The 25,419-nt window shown below is 41.4% G+C and overlaps 1 protein-coding gene across 5 annotated transcripts; it reads left to right on the top strand.

The window, feature by feature from the left end:
• The first annotated feature begins 207 nt into the window (after positions 1 to 207).
• Positions 208 to 23,768, top strand: xpo1b (exportin 1 (CRM1 homolog, yeast) b). Of its 5 annotated transcripts, none has more exons than XM_019366747.2 (25): positions 208 to 861; positions 2,313 to 2,444; positions 2,671 to 2,772; positions 6,881 to 6,953; positions 8,323 to 8,384; positions 10,138 to 10,182; positions 11,832 to 12,013; positions 13,220 to 13,268; positions 13,370 to 13,489; positions 13,617 to 13,745; positions 13,835 to 13,993; positions 14,116 to 14,313; positions 14,807 to 14,945; positions 15,986 to 16,167; positions 16,300 to 16,456; positions 16,559 to 16,722; positions 16,837 to 16,971; positions 17,059 to 17,242; positions 17,921 to 18,027; positions 18,458 to 18,652; positions 19,255 to 19,423; positions 19,700 to 19,834; positions 21,044 to 21,203; positions 21,298 to 21,394; positions 22,314 to 22,460. In XM_019366747.2, the coding sequence occupies exons 2-25, from the start codon at positions 2,319 to 2,321 to the stop codon at positions 22,458 to 22,460; spliced, it is 3,216 nt and encodes a 1,071-aa protein (XP_019222292.1). In that variant the 5' UTR covers positions 208 to 861; positions 2,313 to 2,318. The 5 variants fall into 5 exon arrangements, with proteins under 5 accessions (XP_019222292.1, XP_019222294.1, XP_025753136.1 ...); XM_019366749.2 differs by lacking the exon at positions 208 to 861 and adding an exon at positions 1,756 to 2,138; XM_019366751.2 differs by lacking the exon at positions 208 to 861 and adding an exon at positions 7,779 to 7,827 and having other exon boundaries at positions 2,407 to 2,444; positions 22,314 to 23,768.
• Positions 23,769 to 25,419: the final 1,651 nt, after the last annotated feature.

Genomic DNA, 25,419 nt, shown 5'->3' with positions numbered 1-25,419 from the left:
AAACCAACAGGCTACCTGCATGAACTAGGCACACTGCTTTCTGGCTATATTTGGCTTCAAAATAGCAAAACCTCCACAGAGACACTTAAATGGATAACAAACATCAAACGCCATTACTTTTGCTCCGCGTGCGGCACGCTCGCGCTCCAGTTATTTCTAGTAATTGCTCGAATAATTGAAATGTTTATGTTAAAACTCCGTTTTGACACGAAAGTCAGGTCGAGAAGTTATTCGCCATTCTGTAAAACGGAGTCGTGTAGAAGTCCATTCTGCAAGGGAGTCTGCCCTCTTTTTCTCTCCGGGCGGAGTAGTCGCGTGGGCGCTTGTGCGAATTGAAATAAACTGACAGGTCGATCCTTCAATGGGACGCCAAGTAGGAAGTCTTCGCCAGAGACAAGGCCAATCACAGCGCGGCCTGGGCGTAACCTAAGTCCAAACTTTACGCGGCGCCATCGGCTGAAAACTAAACCGAGATGGAATCTCCCAGTCTGAACCGGTTTCAACCGGTTGCGAGTTAGTTGCTTGAGAGGAGAGAAGAGAGGAGGCGCAGGCACACAACCTCTATACCACCCTGCTGGAAAATTATTAGAGTAAAGAATAAATTAGTGAATCAAGGTTTACTTAGTTTCGTAAAATGTATCGGAGTGAGAGATTGTTAGGTCTACCGTGATAGTAGTTTTGGAATCCACATCAGTGGTTCTTACCAGCCAGACATCATTCACTACTGGAGCTGGAGATAGTCAACGCTGCAGAGATAGGAAATCTTTTCTAATCATCAGATACTCCTGAAGTACTTTTAGTACCCAGTAGCTTTTTTTTTTGGCAAACGCCACTCTTTTCAGTCAGAGCCTCGGATATTAGGTAGGTAACTGGGGTGAAGTACGAACCTGCCATGCTGTGATTAACGTGTCTTGGCTTTACCCTTTATAGAGAATAAAATGCATTTTGGTGTGCACATTAACCTGTGTTATCTTGTAATTTGCCTTGAAGCTCATGTAACGACATGCTAATTCAGAATGCAATGGCATCAGTGGGGATAACCAAATAGCCATCGACCGTCCGCTAGCTAGCATTTGCCACTTAAGAATAAGCTAACGCTGGCTGTCAGAGAAAGTGTTGTAACTTTACCGAACTAAACGCATAACCAGGCTACCTCTTTTGACGTTACGTGCGACGCTGCAGACGAGCACCAAACGGCGTGAGATTAAATCCGCGCCTCTCCCACCGAGGCAGCATCACTCGTGTACGTGATGCGAGCGGATGTCGAGTTGATGTTGCTAGGTGCTAAACGGCGTCAGTATTAACTTTACCGTACTGTACCGGAAAATGGCACATAACCGTTTCTAGTCTTTGGAGTAGAGTCGCAGCAAGAAGCGCTAACTTCTCTAAACAGCGGTGACGACACAGCGAGTAAAATTTATGTATGAGCGCCCTCCGTCCCTGGTATCCTCGGTGGGAGTGGTTGGAGTGAGCAGTGAGGGAGCACACGTGTGGGGTGAATCCTTGTGGCTGGTTAATGTGTGCGGGACGCGCTCGTGCTCTCTCTCTCTCTCTCCCTCTTTTTTTTTAAATTAGCGGGTGGTGCTACTAGGTCGACATGGTTGTAAGATGCGTTTGTTGTTATTTTTAACTGTTGCTGCCAGTCATTCGCGGTGTGCTCGGTGTTTTACAGACGTAAACAACGTGACGTCGGATAGTATATGCGGCACGTGGCTCATTTAATGATACTAATGCAGTTGTAGAAATGAGTGCTTGGTTAGTGAAACAACGCAGGCACCGTGGACGGATTAAAAGCCTGCTTGTAACTGTGTCTGAGTCAGCTGTTAAGTTGTTTGTTTAAAGCAAAAGCGCGGTGTCATTGACTTCGGGTTTCTGAATAGTGCACTAATCTGTTTACAGATCAATACTGGCCTATGTTTTTTGAAAGATAACGTGGCGCTGTAACTCTCTTTCTCTAATAAAAGGTTTGGAATTATACTGAGATTGATATTGAGCTAATTTGGCTTTTGTTGCTCGAGTCCCTGGGCTCCTGGTGTAAACCAGAGCACTATGTCCAGCATTTTCATCCAGTTTGAAGTTTCCTAAACTGAGTCCAGCAAAGGAACCAGGAGCTTTCCTGTACTTTTTGAACATGACAGGCATGTGACACCATGAGCCTAATATCTTAAAATGACAGCTCAGTGGTTGGTCTAGCAGATGTTTGTTACATGGTCAGCTGTTAGGAATGGTTTCTAAACACACAGTTCACATGACTTTGTCTGTTAAATGCGTTCTGTGCACTCATGACCCCCGCCCCCCTGTCCTTGTTGCAGAGCTCTATGCCAGCAGTTATGACAATGTTAGCAGACCATGCAGCACAGCAGCTGCTGGACTTCAACCAGAAACTGGATATCAATCTGCTGGATAATGTGGTGAACTGTCTGTATCATGGGGTAGGACCACAGGTATGTTATCCTTTTCTCTCTCTATCTCTCTCTCTATCTCTACACCATATCTGAAAGAAGCTGCTTGTAAATTTCTTCTTTTAGGTTCCACTTTACATTCACCTGCGAGTAACACATTGCCTTTTTGTAAGACAGACAATGTTGACTTTACTGTTGCATTTTCTTTGCAATTCTTTTCATATCACCTCAGTGTTAATTCTAAAGTGTTATCCTCATTGATTTACAGCAAAGAATGGCACAAGAAGTGTTGACACACTTAAAAGAGCACCCAGATGCCTGGACGAGAGTGGACACCATCCTTGAGTTCTCCCAGAACATGAACACCAAAGTAAGCTAACTCTTACCTGTAAAATGCTGCTGAAAGGAAACTTACCTGTACTTTGAGGAAGAAGTATTTTTAGCCAGCACGCAAAACAACATAAAAGCTTCACCCTACCTCACAGTGGTTAGCCTATACCATGCTTTCATTTATATAAAAGATACTTTGTAGTGGATCTTTTTGTTGGAAGCAGCTTTATGCACTTGCAGTGTTTGTCTCATGCCCTAACTGCTGAGCTATGCAGGACCCCTGTCCTCCTGAATTCTGTTGGATCTGAACCTAGCAGACAAACAATAGAGGCTTCCTGTCATCTTACTGTTGTATTATTAAAACGTACTTCTCTAAATACAACTATCGTAAAACTCCATGCATGCCAATCCTGTTTGTGTGGTAATATAAAGGGTTATGAAAGATGGTTAAAGTAACTTACCACATGCATCCTGCTAATAATTAACATTTACATAGATGTAAAGTGTATTTGGCATTTCTGCTTATGTGGATGTATGTTTTTTGATTTAAGAAAACAGAATGAATCTTGGTAACTATTTAAAGATTTGGGTCTTGTGTGTTTTCTAGGACATCTGTTTGCAAGTGTATGTTGTGCTGCTTCTGCATGGTGGTACTGCTAGTTAAACAACCAGTTGTGAATGGTAAAAGTTTGACTTTGTAACCATTCAGATGTCAAAGATTTACAGATGAATTGTGCTGTTAAAGCCAGTACATATCCATAATCAAAGAGTAATATGTACATGGTATGAATTAATTGAAGTGCAAATCATACACAACTTCCTCAAAGTAATGTTGATACTTGTTTTTCATTTGTATTTTATTTATTTTTGCTTGCTTGTAAGACTGCTTTTAATACTGACATTCAGTACTAATCTGAGTTCTTGATCTATCAGTATCACTTTAAAATTCATAAATTTGCCAAATAAATAGGGATAATTGAGGAAACAAGGTAAACACCTCTCGAATCCTGCATTCTGTCTTCAGTGATAAGTTTGAAAAATGCCCAGTTTCAAAGCACTTTGGGTGTCTGCCTTTTTTGTTTGTTTGTTTGTTTTTTTTTTTTTTTTAATTAACTACAGTAGCTATATTTGAAATTGTCATGATTTCAAGTTGTGACTTTTTGATATTAATCACAATGTTCCATTATGTTTATGGCTTGTAATAGGAAGAGAAGGGGTGTGTCATCCTGTGCATCATGACACAGCTAGGCTTTGACGGCAGGCCTCCACAAGGTCTACCCTTTTTAAATTCCCTTTGACTGAATTCTGTTCATCCGTTTTTATTGCATCTGTTTCATTGGACAGAGGGTGGGTGCAGGCTGCAGTCAGTAGGATCCATCGTAAAGAGACACTTTAAAAGATTTAATTTCAACTGTAGGGATCATGGCACTGTTCCCACCTCGCTCTCATGCTTTTCTTTTTTCCTTGTTTTTTTTTAAACAGTACAGCTGAGTTCTCTAGTCATGGCCTCTTCTTAAGATGCACTTCTGTGAGCTGAAATGTTGCAAGGCATTTGGCAGTTTCCTACTTGTAATTTCTCTCTTCTTACCTTGCGCGGTGGTTTGTGTAGTCCGGTAATTAAAGGTGAAATAAAACACGGCAGAATTTAATGCAGCGCTCCAGGTGACACCTGCGAGTGGTGTACAGTCAGCTTGTTATAAGGAGCTTTCACCTTTAATCTTCCAGCATCCATTGTCTGTAGCACACTGTTAATCTTGCTTTATTAACATCCTGTAATACAAGTCATTTCTTAATACTATTGTTTTTCTTCTTCTTTTTTTTTTCTCATGGTCTCAAGTGATGATCCCTACAGTTGAAACAGTCAGTTGAAGTAACATCAGATCATAAACTAACCTGGATTAACAAATTATATTTTTATTTCTTTATGCTTCACAAGTAAGTGATTTAAATTAGTGTAATCTGTGGTGGTCCTGCTGTTCTTTATGACACACCAGGTAAAGTTGAGTTTACGTTAGAAATGAAGCATCGTAAAGAAAATGGACTAGAGTTTAGGGTTGGGTATCGATAACATGATACTGTTGTTATTTTTTATTTTTTTATTTATTTACTTATTTTAGCAAGGTTGGTGTTTTACTTCCTTAAATTCTGGTTATTATAAAGAAACGACCTTTAAAGGCAAAAACACCTAAACAGACAAGGTTTTGTGATTTGTCAATGGGGATCTGTGTCTGTGGCTTTAGCTTTTTGTGAACAAGCTGCCTCTGGGAAAATAAAATTAAAAAAAAAAAAAATTCAGATGTTGAAAATACTGCAATTTTAAAGGGCGTTCAGTCCAAAAAAAGCTCTGCTTTAAAATAAGGGAAAAAAATGTACATCTCTGTTGGAGGGCCACATGTTGCTTCAGGCATCAGTGAAATTTGATCCATGAGATACAGTTTGAAAAATGCCACTGAGTTTGATGGATTGTCAGTCTGAAGAAGGAGTTACAATGTTATAAGGTAGTTCTGGCAAGTTATTGCATGAGCTGTAATTATATTTTTCATAGGAACAGAGACAAACCTTTGGTATTACAAAAAGTGTAAAATAAATGTGTGTTTGTATATATTTGGTATCGGCAGCATTTTCAGCTAAAACTGCTTATTTGTTGGTTGGGTTTTGTTCCTTTTTTCTTTTTTAATTGCAGGAACTGGAGAAAAAAAAACAGATTGACTTCATACAAGTAATGACAGAGTTGTGAACCTGAGAAAATGGCATGCCTTTAGTGAAAGAGTGGTTATGTAGAATTGTGAGCAACCTAGACAGTCACTGTGTTTACACAGACTGTTAGTATGGAGGAGTTATCAAGGTTTGATGGTTGTTAACGTTGGCATTGTTGTGACACTTTTAACAAAGTATATATATCCATAAATTCTTCCTCAGTATGTATGAGCTTATATTGAACCTCTGTTTTATTTCACTGTAGCGATTGGCTGATATGATCCATTTTCTGATGTGTCAGTATCCTTTGATGAATGAAAATGTAAAAACTAAAAGAAAATGAGGTGAGAGAAACACCCTTCAAACATGTTAAGAGTGATGTTGCATAGTTTGCCCACCAGTGGGTGCTCTGCAGCCTCCCTGTTGGCAAACACAACAACCAGCTGATCTGAGCAGAAAATAAAGTTGATTTTTGTATTTTGTGTGTCTGAGGTGGGGGAAAAGGACTATTGGCCAATCTCCAAAAGTTGAATCTGTTCATCTGGACGTAGCGCTACGTCCAGATGAACAGATTCAACTTTTGGAGATTTACTTTCCTGGATGATTGAGAATGCATCAAGACTATTGGCCAATATCTAATTTTTTTGGTGAGGCTCTAACTAAAATGTTGCTCTTGCTAGTTGGCAGCAGAAACGCTGGTTGTATTTTTAGGATATTCGGACCTATCAACCCCAGAGCGGGTTTTCCTCCCTGAAAAGAACAGCAGTCAGAAAGGTAAAATGAGTTCTGCAGTGGAAACCTGCACAGTTGTCCAGCTGCCCCAGAACATCCCACAGACTCCTGTGGTGGGTACTTGTATGATGCATGCTCCACCTTTAATGTAGACTGAAGCACAGTGGGCTCAGAATTTGCTTTAAGGGGTCTTAAAGCACAATCAGTTTAAGGGACAAAAGAAACCTGTAGCAATTATGCACTTGAACAAATTGTCCTTTAAAAACAGTTCTCGATGCCCAACCCTACAAGGTCCATGTAGCCTAGAGAGAAGCATATAAACCTTGTTATGTCTTCTAGGCCATTTGACTCCCTTTTGAAGCAATCTGTGACAAAGCTGGTTAATGGGTTGCCTTTTTTCTTTCTTTCTTTCTTTCTTTTTTTTTTTTTTTCTTTTTTGTGTCTGGTGTGATGCTGAGAATAACAGCAGGGCTTCTGCAGTGTTCCAGCATAATGCTGCTTGTACAAATATTGAAAAAAAAAAAAAAAACTACAGTTGAAAGTGTTGCACACTACAAAATCTGCATGAAATGTGGTTCAGTGCAATCTAGTTTAGAAATGCAAGTTATTACAGACTGGTCCACTTCATACTGTTTTTGGATTAAAGGTGGGCACTTCTTATTGTTGAATGCTGTCATAACAGCTTTGTCCTAATGCTGCTTCTTCCTTGCGTGTTACAGTACTATGCTCTCCAAATTCTGGAAACGGTTATCAAAACCAGATGGAAGATTCTTCCCAGGAATCAGTGTGAAGGTAAAAGTTTCTTTTGTGGAAAAATTCCCGAAACATTTATTCCCATGGTGTTAGTGTGTTTCGTTTTTGTTTAGTTTTTTTCTTTGTAAATGTGACGTGCGGTTGCCATGTTGAGGAGTATTCCCCCACTAAGCATGCTGGTTTGTTTTCTGCTCGACTGGCTCGAACTGGCTGCTCAGAAAGGTTGGATTCTGCATTTGAGCAGTCGTTTTAGAGAGGAAACAAGGAAAACACCCCAGCACTATTTTGTTTTTAATGCTTTGTGAGGGAAATTTTTTGAGAGGAAACAAAGTAGATAAGTTGTTACTGCTGTCTAGCCTTACATTATTCTGATGGGATATGTTGTTGTTTCTAAAATCAATAACAGATTGTGTGTGTTGCTTTGAGCCAGTTTTTCCACATTGTACCCATGGAGGAATGAGGGATGGGTTAATGGAGTGCGGTAATTGCTGTCAGTTATATTTTCAAAATGTTTATTGATAATTTTAAACGTTACATGAAGTTGTTGACAAGGTAAATATGCGTATGAACCTATATAAAGTGTTGCAGTGATATCAGTATATGGATACGATTGGTTCTTAATGTTCAGCCTTTAATTATTGCCTAATTGCCAATTTGACTCATCAGCATTAGCACATAGCAGAGGTCTCAACACAGTGGAACAGAATTTATTTAGAAAAAAATTTCAGATTAAAAAGTAGTGATAATGAAATAAATTTGATAATCATGTGCAAATCAGATGATTCTGCCTCCCTCCATTCTTCTATAATTTTGCTCAAAATTAATTTTTTCATTGACCTAAGACTTACCTGCTTCTGACCGTAGATGCCTGAATTTTGTTCAAGTGGCAAACCCAGTGCAGGGCGACTGGCAAGTATGTCTTTTCCCCCCTTGTGTCAGAGTATTGCCTTGTTTTCGGCTCCTCTCACCACACCAAAACACACATTTTCGTAGTCAGCTGCAGTCTACAGAGAAATGCGAGGGAGCTGAAAACGCATTTTAAAGATGCTCTGCTCACTTTGACAATCTTGAATGTCTGTGAAAACACGTGGGGGAAAATGGAACTTCCACTGAACCTACCAAAGGGTTTTGTCCTGTAGGAGTTCAGTGGCAGTTGCAGCTCACGTCCACGTGTTTATAAACTGGCTTTGCAACAGTGTGTGTATATGGAGAACCACACCTTTTTTTTTTCTACAGTACAAATGTGGGATATGATTGGCAGATTCAGCTAGTTATGAGCCCGCAGATTGTGTTAGGGTTACTGACTAATGTGCTCCAGGCAACTCGTCATGTCAGGATGTGCTGATGAACACATTTTTATTGGTGCATGCTAACGGACATCTTCTGATATTCTCTGTGTATTTGCCAGGTATAAAAAAGTATGTTGTTGGGCTCATTATCAAGACTTCATCTGATGCATCAAGTGTAGAGGTGAGTAAACGTTATATTTTATAAATAGGTTGTATTGTTGGGGTAATAGTACGAGATGGAACAAAAAAAATGTTCCTACTTTGTTGCATCACCTCTTCCGTTAAAAACACCCTGTAAGAATTGGAGAATTTGGTTTCCCATTCTCGTGACTGGATTTCAAATAGTCAGTAGTTCAGGACTGCCTGTGTCACATCTTTGTTTCCATAACACCCCAGATGTTTTGAGTGGGTCACAGGTCTGGGATGTGCCCATGTGTCCACGAGCAATTTCACATTTTGATTCAGATCACAGGACAGTTTTCCACTTTCCATCAGTCTGTCTTAAATGAGCTCAGGCCCAGAGAAGAGCTTTTTGTGTTTAAACATAAACAGGCTTTCTGTTTATGTTTAATATGGCTAATATTTTCTGTTTAATATGGCTCTTTTATTATTTGCAGTTCAGCAAAGGGTTTAAGTGATTAAAGTTGACATTTTACACAACCTCCCTGTGGTTTAAGGAAAAGTCAGACATATTAGAAGAATCACATTAAAAACACAAAGCTAGAGCACAGTTTTGGTGTCAGGGTAACAATTTATAACCTCGTCGATGTTAAAAGTTTTATGCACAAACAGCCTCTTGTTCCCTCTCTCGTTATTTGTGTCCGTGTTTTATTGCAACAGTACTTTAAACGGGCAGGTTAGTAGGGCAGCCATGACTTAAGCTGCTAAGAGTGCTGTGTAATTCAGAACAACTATGGTGACTTCAGCAGCTTTTCTCACTGTTTCAGACATTGTGAGCACGCAAGCAGTTAAAAGGCTGGAGATATTAAATGTTTTAAACTTAAACTGACAGCAAGCTTTTCTGGTGTTCATCTGGAGAATGCATTTTTTTTTCTTAGAAGTACAGAGATTGATACGTGAAAATATGACATGCTGGCCCAGCTTTAAGGTTTTAAAGTTCAATGAGGCTTGATTTTTCTTGGTGGTTGTATTGCTGTTATAAAAACAGCAAGAAAGGGGGGTAAATTGAAAGGCAACTGCAGGGAAAATGTAAAATTTTGTTTTAGATTTGATTAATGGAAAGGATTTGTGCTTTGTAAATGTTCCTTAAATGATTTTAAATGTGAAGTCAGAAGAGCCAGACGGTGAACACTGTTAAATACTTGTTTGCTTTAACAAGAGGTTAGCTGAGGAGAAGAAGACAACATAAAAATGAAGGAGTGCAGATGCCACCTACAAGAAAATGATGTCTAGTTAGTATTTAACTGCCTGCTGAGCAAGCAACTTTCCAGCCATGTTTCAGGTGTTTGCATCATTTTCAAGTATGTAACTCTACAAAACATGATATATTTATGAAGTTTATTAAGGTTATTAAACCAACCAGATACACCAGACTGGAGGTTTTGTGAGGGGATTTTCCAAAAGAGCACTCAAAAAGAATAATTTCGGTGAGCTTTAAAAACCATAACTCTCCATTATAGAAATGACTATTTGTGTCTGGCTTACTTTACTGCAGGCTATAATTGTAGGATAAATTCAATTCTTGGTGTTTACTTTCAAATACACATGACCAGCCTTGACATTTCTGTTACAAACACCTGCGACTTTATCTCGTGGGTGAAACCCAGCCTGTACTATTTTTATATAAAATGTCAAACATCAACATGTTCATGCATTTTCTCTTGTTATACCTTACCTTTTCATGATGTGTTTAAAGGATATGGTTGTGTAACTGAAACGTGTTCCTTGACTTATTTCTTTTTATTTCTTTTTAGAAAGAGAAGGTGTACATTGGCAAGCTGAACATGATCCTTGTTCAGGTAAGAGTTGCTTGGGTTAATTTTTGGACCTACTCAGTCCTTTGTGGGTGATATTTTCTCTTCATTTTGCATTGTTACTGTTAGTTTACTGCATGAAAAATGTGGCCTGTCTATTGTGTGTGTGCGTGCGCTTAGATGTGTCTGAGCTGCACGTGGTAAATGTTTTCTATTTGCAAAACAATATCAGAGAATCCAAGAATTGTTAAAACAAAGGATTTGATTGTGCACTTTCAGCCACGGGTTTTGTTTTCATCTCAGACCTGTTAAATACCTAACTATATTAAACATATAGTGTTGGTTACACTGTAAATAATAAAGTGTGCGTTACTTTTCTTTTAAGTCTATCAGTATTATCTTTACAGAGCCTCAGTAACACAGAGAAACACTTCATTGTGTTTATAACTGTGATGTTTTCCTAACCCTCAGCGTTCATGTGGGTGAATAGTGGAGAGGGATAAAGAAAGTGTCAGCAAACAGTTTCCAAGAAGCTATTCACTCTGACAGCAGTAGCGTACATCAGAGCAAAGATTCACTTGTAGCTAGCTACGTGCGTTTTACTCATTGCCTGGAGAATGGTAGAGCCACTGAGTCACACAGTACTATGATATGTACTATACAGCCTGATTCAGAGCAGTATATACAGTAAAGATACCACAGCAAATGTCATAATTTTCACTGGAGACCATGTTACAGGTCCATGAGCAAAGTGGTTCTTGCTACCAAAGACACAGTGGTTTGTTAATGTCTAATAAACAAGTGGGTGTGTATTATTGACTATTATCAACTCCTAAATGGTAAAATTCTGGGTGTCGTCATGCAAAGCAGTAAATCTAAAAACACTGGGTTTGAACCTTATGTTGTTGCCTCAGTGCTTCTCTTTTGCAGTGGTGCTTTTTAACCTGAAGATGTCACTCTTAATTGGAAGATCTGGCTCAAAAACCATCAGTGTTATTAAAAAGGGACATCGGTACTACTTGAATGTCTCAGCTGAGGCAAACGATGCTTAGAAAGTGACTGTGACCTTGTGATATCATCTCGAAGAGTGTGGCAGAAAAATTGATGTATGTGTCTGTATGGAAACATACAAATTAGTTAAAAACCGTCAAAGTGGAAATCATCATGGAGCTGTTGACGGCAGTATCCTTAATTCAGCAAGGCACTGAAATCTGTAAATGCAGAGTTGTAGAAATATCAGGACCATGAGACCAACAACTTAGACCTCAGTGCTTCTGAATGTGCAACGTGACATTTTTACCATGTTTGTGCATTTGATGTATCTGTGTGAGTGAGGGAGCGAGAGGCAGAGATTGGTTCACTGACTTCACAAGTGACTTTGCATTAATGCCAGTGAGAATGAGTCATCGCTTACATCATTTGAGCAAACGTTGTTTTGGCCTTCAGGGGCCGAAGAGCTCCAGATTCCACGTTCATTCAGGAGGCTGGTTAAAATGGTTATGTTCAATCTGGACAATAAAGTATGGAGATTAACAAAAACAGCTTTGTCTTCACTATGGGATGCTCGTAAAAGGAAGAAATGTGTTTGACTTGAGACTGATGGGGGAGTTGCAGTTTGATCTCAGTTTTTTCTTCAGATTCCACATAGTGTGTGCCATCTCTCACTAACATGTCTGTGTCCACTACGTCTGCAGATCCTGAAGCAGGAGTGGCCCAAGCACTGGCCCACCTTCATCAGTGACATTGTGGGGGCCAGTCGTACCAGCGAGAGCCTCTGTCAAAACAACATGGTCATTCTGAAGCTGCTCAGTGAGGAGGTGTTTGACTTCTCTAGTGGCCAAATGACCCAGGTCAAGGCCAAGCACCTAAAAGACAGGTCAGTTTTGAGAGCATGGATGCCAACATACCTTAGCATAGGAAAGCTGTTCTATAAAAGGTTCACACCGAAATCAATCAAATCAAGTGTGAAACCCCGCCCCAGATCAAACGTATTGATTTTTGGAATTAATATTCCTCATATCTAAACATCCAGGTTGATTGTTTAGCACAATTAACTGTTGTTGATGTTTCATAGCTTCATGTTTTATTATTTCCTGATCCAAAGAATCCCAAATATGTTCACTGGGCCTGAAGTCATTTTGTCATTTTAGATTTTAGATGGGGTTTTTTTTTTCTTTCTCTCCAGATGACTAAAAAAGGTCGTCCTGACTGACTGTTTGGAACTACATTCAATGACAAATGAGGCTTATTATGTTTAGACTTGGTGCAGTTGAATTTACCAAGTCTAGTATAACTAAACAAGCTGTAAACCACTGAATTTGACTAAACACTTTATACACTGCTACCCAGGAATACCGTGTCACACGATACACACAAACTCAGAGAGGACAAAGGGAAACGACATTGATAGAATATTAAAACCATCTTTTATTTCCTTCCTTTATATGCACTCACATTATTTTAATGCCATCTTAAAGCCTTTAATGTATTTTCTCAAAACTTCCCTGTTCTGCTGTCACAAGACATCAGAGTGTAGCCATTTTCTTACATGGCCTGGTGCCCTGAGTTTTTCTGGAAGTTACCCAACATCACCCAGTGCTTTTACTATTGGCCAGTAGGGCATCGTGTGTGGTACCTCCTACACAGTCTGTCTAGGCAGCACCCTCCACTAAACTACAGTGTTTTTCCAGTGGTGCAACTGTGTCTGAAGCAGACCATTTCCCATTGTGTGCTACATGTGAGGAAGGACAAATGTGAGAAATATTAACTAGACTCTCCTGAACTGGCCCAAAGTTCATGTGTGAAAACTGCTGCATGAGACGGGTGGAGTGTAACACCGGAGAGAGGGGGAGAAGAGAGGGCGGTGTTACTTGAGTAGGTGGCAACTTGTTAGCTGCTGTCAGTGCAGCAAAACCTTCTAAACGGTGTTAGTTTGAAACCAAACATGAACAGACATAAAGTGATCAAAAGAAATGAACCACGGTTATTTACATTGTTTCAGGGCACAGGTTGTACATGAAACTTTGAGATTTGTCTTTCATTATCAGTGTCAGATGCTGTTTAACATGTTGTTTTCTTTCAGCATGTGCAATGAATTCTCCCAGATATTCCAGCTGTGTCAGTTTGTTATGGTATGCATTCATCTTTTTCTTTGTATCATACACACTCTTTATCGTCCGTTACACCAGTGTTTGCTCTTCAGCTGATATTTGTGTTGCTGTGTGCACTTCAGGAGAATTCCCAGAATGCCCCCCTGGTCCATGCCACCCTGGAGACACTTCTGCGTTTTCTCAACTGGATTCCTCTGGGATACATCTTTGAAACCAAACTGATCAGCACATTGGTGTATAAGGTGTGGACGCAAAGACGCACACAACACACAAAGATGCAGATTTGTGTGATTATTTAAAAATATTCGAAGATGTGCATACAAATCAATTGATAATGGATTTTTAATATATATTTCTTATTTTAAACAGTTCTTGAATGTGCCGATGTTTCGCAACGTGACGTTGAAGTGCCTGACAGAGATTGCGGGTGTGAGCGTCAGCCAGTACGAGGAGCAGTTTGTTACCCTCTTCACCTTGACCATGTGTCAGCTCAAACAGGTGGGTTACTCAGTGACATCTGACAAAGCTACACTGACACGTTGCTCGGTTTGAGACGCTCAGAAGAATTTTAACTCTAATCTGTTCAGATGCTGCCTCTGAACACCAACATTCGGCTGGCCTACGCCAATGGGAAAGACGACGAGCAAAACTTCATCCAGAACCTCAGTCTGTTCCTGTGCACTTTTCTTAAAGAGCACGGGCAACTCATTGAGAAGAGGCTCAACCTCAGAGAGACATTAATGGAAGTAAGGGAAGCACGATATTCTGTATTTTGTTGTTGCCCTACACAGGCTGCACAGGAGAAGATTAAGGTAATTATTAGCTAACATGTTCACGTTACGTTACAACTCCCCTGGTTCTCCTTCAGGCCCTCCACTACATGCTGCTGGTGTCAGAGGTGGAAGAGACCGAGATCTTCAAAATCTGCCTGGAGTATTGGAATCACTTGGCCGCTGAGCTCTACAGAGAGAGTCCCTTTTCCACATCCACGTCCCCTCTGCTTTCTGGCAACCAGCACTTTGACGTGCCTCCACGGAGACAGCTCTATCTACCCGTTCTCTCCAAGGTACTGCATAGAACAAGATGGTATTTATTCATACCACATACATGATCGCATAGCCCCATGATTGAAGTTGAGTTTATAAATGCAGACTCTTCTTTAAGGAGCATGTCTTATGTTTATAGTGAAGATGACTCAGAGGTTGCTGAACTGTTTCCAGTTTGTGGAACCTGAAGCGTCTCAGCTCACAGTCATACTAGAAAGACTTGGCTCGGGCCAGCAACAGGTGGCTGCTTCAGAGCTGCCAAAAGAGATGCTGGTTACAGTGTTACTAAAAATCAGCAGCTACTAAAGTAATACAAACATTTTTTTTGTACTTAATGATATTTTACATTCCGTATCGGTGTGTGAAATGTGACTATAACCAGGAGACAAACCACTTGTATCGTCCTTTTACATTTATGAGAACACAAGCTAAGCTATATTTGCCTGTGTGTGTGAAAGGCAGGTGTTTTGATGTGTGTACTTGCTGACAGGTTTTTTTTATCTGGTGTAACAGGTGCGTCTGCTGATGGTAAGTCGGATGGCCAAGCCAGAGGAGGTCCTGGTGGTGGAGAATGATCAGGGGGAGGTGGTCAGGGAGTTCATGAAGGACACAGATTCCATCAATCTCTACAAGAATATGAGGGAGACTCTTGGTATGACTTAATGAGAGCTTCTAAAGTTTTATATCCTTAAGCTTGATTTATAGTACTGTGTTAAATCTGCAGCATAATCTACGCCGCAACAGTTGTTGAGTTCGCTTGCTAGTGCTGGTTTCTTGTTTTTATAGCTGGAATAGTCTGTGTATAGGCTCGGTTGCTTCTGATTTTTTTTTTTTCTTTTCTTTCTTGCATTTCGATGTAGCAGTGGTATGACACTATTAGCTTGAAGTGAATGTGATCGTCTCAGTTTACCCTCGTGATAGCAGACCAGTGCAACTCAGTAGCGCACAACTACAAATGCAAACGACGACACTACTGCGACGTAGGCTCTGCGGGGATTCAACACAGGACTGTAAATCAAGCTTTAAACTCTTTTTTTTCTAGGCCACTTGTTTTAAGAAGCAGTGTTTAACTGATCGTAACCACATGAAGTCATATTTTTGAATAGCTCTTAATGCATCCATCCAGTGGCTTCATCATTATTAAGCAGCTGGATTTGTATTTACTGATCAGACACATCCTCCAACAGGTTAGGCGAGTTGTTCTCAGCACCACTGTAATATTTAAATATTGTAGGAGAATCGGGCGGCACTGTGGCTCAGTGGTTAGCACTGCCGGCTGGCTGGGGCCTTTCTGTGCGTCTGCGTGGATTTCCTCCGGGTGCTCTGGTTTTCCCCCACAGATCCAAAGAAATGCAGGTTAGATCGATTGGAAACTCGTAGACTGGCAAAAGGATAAGCTGTTTAAATAATGGATGGATGTAGGGAAAGCTTTAGCTTTGACTATAGCACTGACTGACTATAAATTTACATTTGACTGAATTGGCTTGATCAGTGTCACTCATCACACAGGCGTCAGTGTTTTTTAGGGAAAATTCATTCTGCCATTTCTTCTCATATATGTTTGTTTCTTTTTTTGTTGTTTTTATCTCTCTCTCTCTCTGTCTTGGTTCTGAACTGTCTCTGTAGTTTTAACTTTTAATTTAGCAGAAACTGTACTGTACTCTGATACACATTTGCTCTACTGTCCTGCAGTGTACCTGACTCACTTGGATTATGCGGACACAGAACGCATAATGACAGAGAAGCTTCACAACCAGGTAAATGGTACTGAATGGTCCTGGAAGAACCTCAACACACTGTGCTGGGCCATTGGATCCATCAGTGGGGCTATGCACGAGGAGGATGAGAAGAGGTTCCTCGTTACTGTCATTAAGGTATTGATGTGTCTGTGTATTTAGGTTTAGGTGACAGTGGTCCCTCACTCATTCTTTTGCCTCATATTAATTATTGTCTCACCCATAAAGTTTAACATTAAGCCTAAGTGAATCCTGTGGTGTTTGTTTCAGGATCTGCTGGGTCTCTGTGAGCAGAAGCGAGGAAAAGACAACAAGGCCATCATCGCCTCTAACATCATGTACATTGTTGGCCAGTACCCTCGTTTTCTTAGAGCCCACTGGAAGTTCCTGAAAACTGTTGTGAACAAGCTCTTTGAGTTCATGCATGGTGAGCTGGAGTATTTTTATTTGTTGAACTCCTCTCTGCATCTATTTTAGATAGATGGATACAGCTCTAAAGCATTTTTATTTTTCTGTCCTGCCCTCACAGAGACCCATGATGGAGTTCAGGACATGGCGTGCGACACCTTCATTAAGATTGCCCAGAAGTGTCGGCGCCACTTTATCCAGGTGCAGGTGGGAGAGGTGATGCCCTTCATCGATGAGATCCTCAACAACATTAACACGATCATCTGTGACCTTCAGCCTCAGCAGGTCATTAAGTGTTCTTACCCACAGAAATCCATCAGAGAGAGGCACAGCTGTCTCTTATTTGCCCAGTCAAGTGTCTGTGCTGACTGTTTTGTGTGTTTGTGTGTGTACGTACAGGTGCACACGTTTTATGAGGCAGTAGGGTACATGATCGGTGCACAGACCGACCAGGCTGTTCAGGAGCACCTGATAGAGAAATATATGCTGCTGCCCAATCAAGTGTGGGACAGCATCATCCAGCAGGCCACCAAGGTAAGACGGTGTATCACCATTTATTCACATTTCAGAGACACACGAGCTGTTTGTTAATGGCTCTTCTGCTCCTCTTCTGTCCATCAGAACGTGGACATCTTGAAGGACCCAGAAACCGTCAAACAGCTGGGCAGCATTCTTAAGACCAACGTCAGGGCCTGCAAGGCAGTGGGACACCCCTTTGTTATCCAGCTGGGAAGGATTTACCTTGACATGCTCAATGTGTACAAGTGCCTCAGCGAGAACATCTCTGCTGCCATTCAGACAAACGGTAAGAGCCGCACATTTGTTTTCATTGTGCAGCAGACTGTCACAGTTGCATGGTGGTCACTGCAGACAAATGGTTGTAAACATGCTAACATACTGTCAGAGCAGTGAGGTTATAGCTGCTCTCTAAGCAGCACACAAACTGATTTTCAGAGGTTTATACCGTTTATTTTGCTTTCATAGTGTTCATCACACACCAATCAGGGTTAAGTTAATGTGGTAGATGAGATGAATATCAGCCACTGTTTCAGATAATTGACATCTTATTTGCTGATACCAGTCATCGAGAAGAATAGGGGCCAGTGTTTAGCTGATAAATGGGTGCAGCGCTAGTATAATACTTAATGATCTGTAATTATATCATACTTCTTCATTCCAGCCATTTTTCTAGCTTCTGTTCTCTACCAAACTAAGTGGGCTCTTAGTCAGCTACAAAGTCTTTTCTCTCTCTTTTTTTTTGGCATTACAGTAATTCAGGTAATTCCACGTGTCAGATATGTGTTATGTAACGTGGGATGGGTTTTATTGGCACAAAAAGCTGAGATTTGAGAGTTGTGCAGTGCACATTAAGTTTAGCGAGAGCTACACATTTAGACCCAGCTGCTATGTGTGATACTATTTTTGTTTTTTTTTTTCCATCCTCATTAAGAAGTCGCATGTTCTGCTAATGTCTGTGTTGCAGGTGAGATGGTGACAAAGCAGCCACTGATCCGGAGTATGAGAACAGTGAAACGGGAGACTCTGAAGCTGATCTCAGGCTGGGTCAGCCGATCAAACGACCCACAGATGGTGAGAAAGGCACTCACATATGTCACTGCTGAAGGAGGCAAACCCAGTTGGGGCTTTGTATTGACAAAGAATGAATGAAGAAAGCTGCTGTACTAAAAATGCTGATGATATCAGAAGTGATATTTTACACTCTCGTGTCGTCATGAGTTACTCCTACTGTAGCAGCCAGTGTAACAGCTGACTGTGGAACAGCTTTCGAACAATCCAGTTGGTATTTTTAGACCAGACACAAAGATTTTCTCCCCCTGCAGCAGACTTTTCTGCCCCCCTCTGTGTTTGTATCTGCAAAACCCTTTAATATTCACAGTTTCTCAGTGTACTGTAGGGCTGGTCACCTTTCAAAGTTTTATTTAAGCATGTCTGTTCAGGTTTTTGTGCGTCTCAAAGCTTTCTTTGCTGATGCCTCCTGTTGTTCTTGTTGTTGTTTCAGGTTGGTGAGAACTTCGTTCCCCCCCTGCTGGACGCCGTCCTCATTGACTACCAACGCAATGTCCCTGCCGCCCGTGAGCCTGAAGTCCTCAGCACCATGGCAACTATTGTCAACAAGCTGGGGGGGCACATCACCAGCGAGATACCGCAGATCTTTGATGCCGTCTTTGAGTGCACTCTAAACATGATCAACAAGGTACAACCCAGTGAGCCGCTGACGCATCATATGTGGATATTTGTTTTTAAATCTTTCCTGCACACGTGACGGAGACAGCAGTCTTTGTCTTTCTGTTTATCAAGTGGTGGGGCCGTCTGCTCAACTGTTGGTAGTTATCAGCAGCTCTTTTATTACAGAGTAGTGAGTAAACACCTCAGTTATCAAATCAGCAGGTTTCATTTGCATTGGGATAAGCAATCTACCATGTGGCCTTCACTGCAGTGTGTAAATCACAGGACTGATTATTACATTCATGCACATCATCATTGTTGATAGAAAACTAAAAATCTATTTATCTGCAGCACTGCATTGGTTTTAGTCACTATCTGACAGAGTTTCAGTTAAGTGCTTGTATTCTGCAGAAAAAAAAATGAAAATCTTCAATTCAGTCGGCTTCAGCCGTTGTTCACTCTGACCTGAGCCTCTGTTTCCACTCCAAAATACAACTGGGACCCATCAGGTGCCTCTCACAAACCAAAAACCTGCAGCAGTGTGAGGCCAGATTATGTAGGATTATGATATAACTTGGCTTGTAGATTTAAATTTTTTTTATTCATTATCTGTTTGTGTGTTTGTACCAGAACTTTGAGGAGTATCCAGAGCACAGGACCCACTTCTTCTATCTGCTCCAAGCAGTAAACTCTCACTGCTTCCCCGCATTCCTCGCCATCCCTCCAGCCCAGTTCAAACTAGTGCTGGACTCCATCATCTGGGCCTTTAAGCACACCATGAGGAATGTGGCTGACACTGGTAAGGGCACAGAGATGAGTACACTAAGATGTTTATGCTCTTGATGACCAACAACATCTTAAATACTGATAATGGGAAAACCCACTGTGGGCCAGGATCCACAGGCAGAAACTTGACATGAGCGTGCACTGCGATCCTTTTCACACTGAAACATGTCCAGACGTGCATCAGAACAGCGACATCACTGTGCAACCGGCTTTTAACAATAAGCTGCTGTGGTCTTTGAAGGATGTGTAACTATAATTTTGTGTTGTTTTGTGTCTTCTCGCTGCTCAGGTCTGCAGATTCTGTACACTTTGCTGCAGAATGTGGCCCAGGAGGAGGCAGCCGCTCAAAGTTTTTACCAGACGTATTTCTGCGATATCCTGCAGCACATTTTCTCAGTGGTCACTGACACATCACACACTGCTGGTGAGCTCACACAACCGATGCCGTTCAGTTGTTTAAATCTGCAGTTGTCCAAATGATATTTATACTTTAAAAAACTGTTGGCGTCTGCTAGGGCTGTTCGATATAACGATATATATCGGATGACGATATGAAAACATCTATCGTTTCATTTTACGCTATCGTTTGTTTCGTGGTGTCGCAAAATAAACTGTTTACGGCATTATTTTTTCATCATTTTGATGGGTCACTGTAGTGGCTATATTAATTTCTTAAAGTTCTCTCTTTCTCTTATATTTAATATAACCACACTACGGACGGACAAGCGCACGACAACGTTGCGGTTAGCAACAACGACGGTAACACCATCGCGTGTCCACTTGTTTATGTTCCACATAAACCCTTCACAATAAAGCTCAAGATCCTGTTGAGACTTTTCAAAATAAACTCAATCACGTGAAAGAGCAGATTATTTACGGATGAGCAAAAAAGAGCCACCAGGTGCTAAAAAATAAACCTTAGACTCAAACGTTAGAACAGGCTTTTCCCCGCAGCACGCTGTGTAATAAATACTCACAAAGAAAACGGCGGCCGTTACAACCTATGTCTAAAAATGTATAGTTTCATGCATCTGTTAAAATACTCAACTCCAGCTACATGACACGCAGCTGGAAACACTTCCTGCAAGTCGAGCTGCCCGAGATTCACATAATTTACAGAAAATGTTACATTTTTGTGATTTATATCGTTATCGGGACGATAGAATTCTTATATCAGGATATGAGATTTTGGTCATATCGCACAGCCCTAGCGTCTGCTGTGCAGGTCAGATGAACATGTTTATGTTAAAATCATTGGCTTAGATCACAGTAAGGCTGTAGGAGTTCAGTACATCCTTTTAAAGGTGCTAGTTTGAAAAATGGAAGTGACTTCTTGCTTAAAAGAGCACACATTACTGAGTACTGATTTATTTAGGAGCTGATTGTAGCGTTGAATCTTCCTGGTGATGGGATCAAAAACATTTAAAAAAAGACACATTCATGATCTGAACTGGATTAAAGTCACTAAACCAGGCCAGGTAATATTAACACCTCCCCCAGAGAACTAAATCAATTTGAATGTGGCTTTACAAAGATGAGGGAATTGGGGAAAGAAGATGGATTCATTTTCTGTGGCAAACGTGTGTGTGTGTGTGTGTGTGCGTGTGCGCGTGCGTGTGTGTGTGTTCTGCAGGCCTGACAATGCACGCGTCCATCCTGGCCTACATGTTCAACCTGGTGGAGGAGGGGAAGATCACTGCAGCGCTGAACCCCGCCAGCCCCACCAACAACCAGGTGTTCATCCAGGAATATGTGGCCAACCTGCTTAAGACTGCCTTCCCCCACCTACAGGAGTGAGTGTCAACACTACACATATAATCTCTGATGGAGTGAGTCTGTTTTTCAGTCAATGCTTACTTGTGTGCATGTGTGTGTTTTGTCTGTCAGTGCTCAGGTGAAGGTGTTTGTGACAGGGCTGTTCAGCTTAAACCAGGACATTCCTGCCTTCAAGGAGCATCTGAGGGACTTCCTCGTCCAGATAAAGGTAAGCTCGTCAGGCTGTAGCAACTTCGATTGGAGGTGTATTAAGTAGTCCTTTCAGTGTTGAGGAGGTACACAAAGTGTATCTCAGTTGTGTATTTGAGCTGAAGCACATGGAGCCTGTCCCTCTATGGAAGCTTTGTCTCTCCTTATCACTGACTACATAACTAACTGCTTAGCTGTTGTTTCCACAAATAACACTTTCCTGCCACTTCATGGTCAGGCGGCCATGACTATATGGAAGATTTGTGGGTGCTGTTGGAAACACTCAATGTTGTGTGATGTGTCCTGATTGGTCTGATTATTATTTTTATTATTTATATAAATATTTTTTGTTTATTTTTGTGCACTGAAGTTGACATTTAGGCAGTAATTATGATGTCAGTAAATCAAATTACTATTAAAACAATTGCTGAGGTCAAGCATGTTGTTTTATTGTTTGTTTGTTTTTTGTCCAAGAGGGTGAAATGAAATGAAAGGGAATATCTGAATGATGGGCATCCCAAGAAGCCCAACCAATCAGCCGATCAGATCTTTTGTTTGTGAGCAGCAGCCAATCAGAAGAAAGTTATCTCAAAGAGAGGGAAAGTGAGCTGAAAGGCTCATGCAAAGCTCTAAGAATATAAAAATGTAGAAATGCTGGAAATGAGCCTAATACATGCTTTTAAATGACTTTTTATTAAAAAGCATGTGCATGCTAACCCTGTTAGAAATAAAAGTCCATCATTTGGAACAGTGAGTTCAATTGCTAGCACCCTCAGTGAGTATTTGATACCTCACTCTTGTCCAAATGGGGTTTAGCAGTGTTGCAGTTAATTGAGCAGTCTAACAGTAAAAATGAGGATCTCGGTTGCTGTGGTAGAAAAAGCAGCATTCAAACCTTGTAGCTAACAGCAGCTTTCTGTGGTTGTGTCGCTGTTCAGGAGTTTGCAGGTGAGGACACCTCGGATCTTTTCCTGGAGGAGAGGGAGGCATCACTCCGACAGGCCCAGGAGGAGAAACACAAGATCCAGATGTCGGTGCCCGGCATCCTGAATCCTCACGAGATCCCAGAGGAGATGTGTGACTGAGCGCCTGCTCAGTCTAACTGTACAGTACTCGAAACTTAACCCTAACCACAGCAAACACAACAAAACCCAAGAGAGGCACTTGAGTGTGGTGGGAGGCCGTGGGCCATCCCATTGGATGTTTGTTGACCAAAATAATGCCAATACTCTGTAAATGATTACCGCATCACCCTGTGGTCCTTTTTACATGATCTGCGTTTTCTATGGAGACTTTTTGTGTAATAACTTTCCAAAACTGTTAATCTAGCTTACGTTCTGTTGGTCTCTGGCCCTTCTCAGACCTGCATGATGAAGTTATAACGATTAGGACAAGTTAACCATGTTGTTTTGGATCGGTTTCCGTCACTTCCCTCTTTCTGTTTCCCAGTTCTTCCCTCTTTCCCATCTCTTTGTTTATATATAGATCTATTCTACACCCAGTGTGGGCAGGGGTGGGCGGGGGTGTTGTGAAAATCGGCCCATGTGTTGAGTTGGCATAGAAGCTTCTAGACCCGTGGTGTGACAGAAAGTGGTCTTTTAGAGGCGCACGCACCGCTTGTTTGGTGCCCCACGGCATTGTGGGAGAATGTGAATCTAATGGAAAATGAATGAAGGCTGAGAGACGCTGCTCGTGCAGCAGCATCTTGTTGCTCATGACTTTCTGCTTCACCCAAAAAACTGAGCTGCTGCTGCCAGCGTGAGGTTTTTTTTCAGGGAAAGCAAAAGCGAATATGTGCATATCATCCCAATTGTATAGCATCTTTAATACCATGGGAACATTTTTTTTTTTCCTCTTATTCTGTTATTTCTTTTTGTTGTGGGTGTGTGCGCGTGTGTGCTGTCGCCTAGTCGACATCAGCGTTTTGTTTTCCTCTAAGAGGATTGTTGCTCATTTGTGAGCCTTCATTAATGGGATGTTTTAAGGAAGTGGCGGAGGTATTTATGGGCTCTTTGGTTGGTTGCATCTTTATAACAACTCCTGTTTAACTCAGATGGCTTTGGAGATTTTGAATTGTACTAATTTAGATTGTTTACCATGCAGTAGTGCTTCAAGACACTACTTTAGAGCAAAATGAGAAATAAACCTGGGTTTACATTTAATTTTGTATTTTTGCATTTTTCATTTGTAACTGTTTGAGTTTTGTCCAAATAAAGGCTTTTTTTTTTTTTTTTTTTTTTTTTGTCCAGAGAGTAAATGAATTGCCAATGAGTTTAATTAGGACGAATGTATAAATCCAAATAAGCATCCAATCTCTAATGGCAGATTTCCCTTCTCAAGGTGTTACATTTGTTGTGAACTTTTTGAACTGATTAAAGGTGAGAATTTTATAATCCTGCCTTCGCTCAGATCTCTTCATTCCACAGCAGAGACTCAAGTTTTATATGAGCTGATATGGTTTGTGTGTCTGAACACTTCAGTGTTGGCCTTGATCAAAACAGGGTAAGAATGCAGTCTTTATCATGTTACAATACAGCAGACTTTTTCTGTTGAATTTTAAGTCATTGCTGCTGTAGCTGACTAAACTCTAACCTAACATTGTCTCATACAGCCTTTGTTAGTGAGAGCTTTACTCACTAGCTTTTTCTTGTGTCAACAGTTGAACAATGGCACTGACGTTGTGCCGAGTTCAGTTGTGAGCTTGATTGAGTCATCAACTCTGAGAACTCGTGTTTACTTGTCCAACCCCATCTCCTACAGCGCAGGCTGCTTTCGCTTTCACTTACTATAAAAGACGATTTGCCACATGGCGGCTGGAGTAGAAGACATCTTGTGTCAGATTTGTTGTGTGAAACTAAAGCCAACCTAAGCAGGTTTGTTGCACTTTGACCCGATGTACTGTTAACGCTGGAAAATGATTTCTGACCACATGGTCGTTAAGCGTAGTGACTATTTATCCCATCTCCTGTTAGATCGCATACATCTACGTGTGAAGAGAAGTGTGGTTTGAAAAGTTTTCAAAACACAAATCCTAAAAAGAAAGCTCAGTGATGACGGATGGCATCCATCACGCAGGCAACGCGGCATCCGACCGTTTCCGCCTGGGCATCTTTAGCCAAGGTTGCTGCTGTGTAAATGGACTCCTCCACTAATCCCTGTTAACATACTGGTATTAGATTAAAGGTTATGCTGATGCTGTGCCACTGAAAGTTGAAACGCTCGTCTTACGCAATCCCAACAATCTTGTCAGCTCTGATGTAACCAGAGAGGGAGATGGAATTCTAATTTCACTCAACTTTTCATTTCCTTATGTCCCAGAGCCAGGCTTCAGAGGAATCTGCAGCAGTAACATTTTAGTTCTGCAGGTCTTGGCAGACTGAGCATCTCTGTCAGTTTGGTGTGTTACCAGTTCGTGTTTGCTTTGATGCTCTCGTATCCAACCATCTCTTTATCTCTTTTGGACCATAATTCAGTCCGGTTGTAACAGGACTCCCCCACCCCCCCTTCCTGACCCAGATCCACATCCTCAGCCATTCTTGGCATCTGCTGTTGAGGAGAAGATAGAACAGCTGGGGTAGCGCCCGCCCACAGGGGGAGGAAAAAAAAATGCCCACATCACCTCCTCTATGCTTTATGCCCCGTTAAGCCCTGCTCTCGGTCTGTGTTGTGAGCAGCCAGGGTTATTAATACCCCTGTGAGTAAGTCTTACAGGAAGAGCCAGGTTAGCACGCCCATTGGTCAGTGCCTCTCATGCAGAGAGGAGCGGCGTGACCCCGAACCCAGTGGCACATACCAGCCCTCTGCTGGGACTTTCACAGTTTCCACAAACTGCTCTGGCTTCTTTTCACGCAGGAAACAACACTAACACTCTTTGCTAAAGCTGAGAACCAATCAAGTGCATATTTGTCACCTGGTAGATTGTTAGAAAGGTGAGGTGAAAGGTCATGGCGAAACTGGGGCAAAGGTTGTCTTGGGAATCCGTAGTTATTCCCCCAGGGTGATTTGCTGCCACCCAGTGGATATAAACCAGAAACAAAAGTTCGC

The sequence above is a fragment of the Oreochromis niloticus genome, linkage group LG13 (assembly GCF_001858045.2).
Source record: "Oreochromis niloticus isolate F11D_XX linkage group LG13, O_niloticus_UMD_NMBU, whole genome shotgun sequence".
Lineage (NCBI taxonomy): Eukaryota > Metazoa > Chordata > Actinopteri > Cichliformes > Cichlidae > Oreochromis > Oreochromis niloticus.
This window is presented reverse-complemented; position numbering and strand designations above follow the sequence as displayed.

Bases quoted from the DNA above. Each gene is read 5' to 3' on its own strand.
- xpo1b (XM_025897351.1), top strand. From the start codon at position 2,319: ATGCCAGCAGTTATGACAATGTTAGCAGACCATGCAGCACAGCAGCTG. The intron at 13,746-13,834 runs GTGGGTTACTCA...TAATCTGTTCAG, and splicing joins CCATGTGTCAGCTCAAACAG to ATGCTGCCTCTGAACACCAA. The intron at 21,395-22,313 runs GTAAGCTCGTCA...GTCGCTGTTCAG, and splicing joins ACTTCCTCGTCCAGATAAAG to GAGTTTGCAGGTGAGGACAC.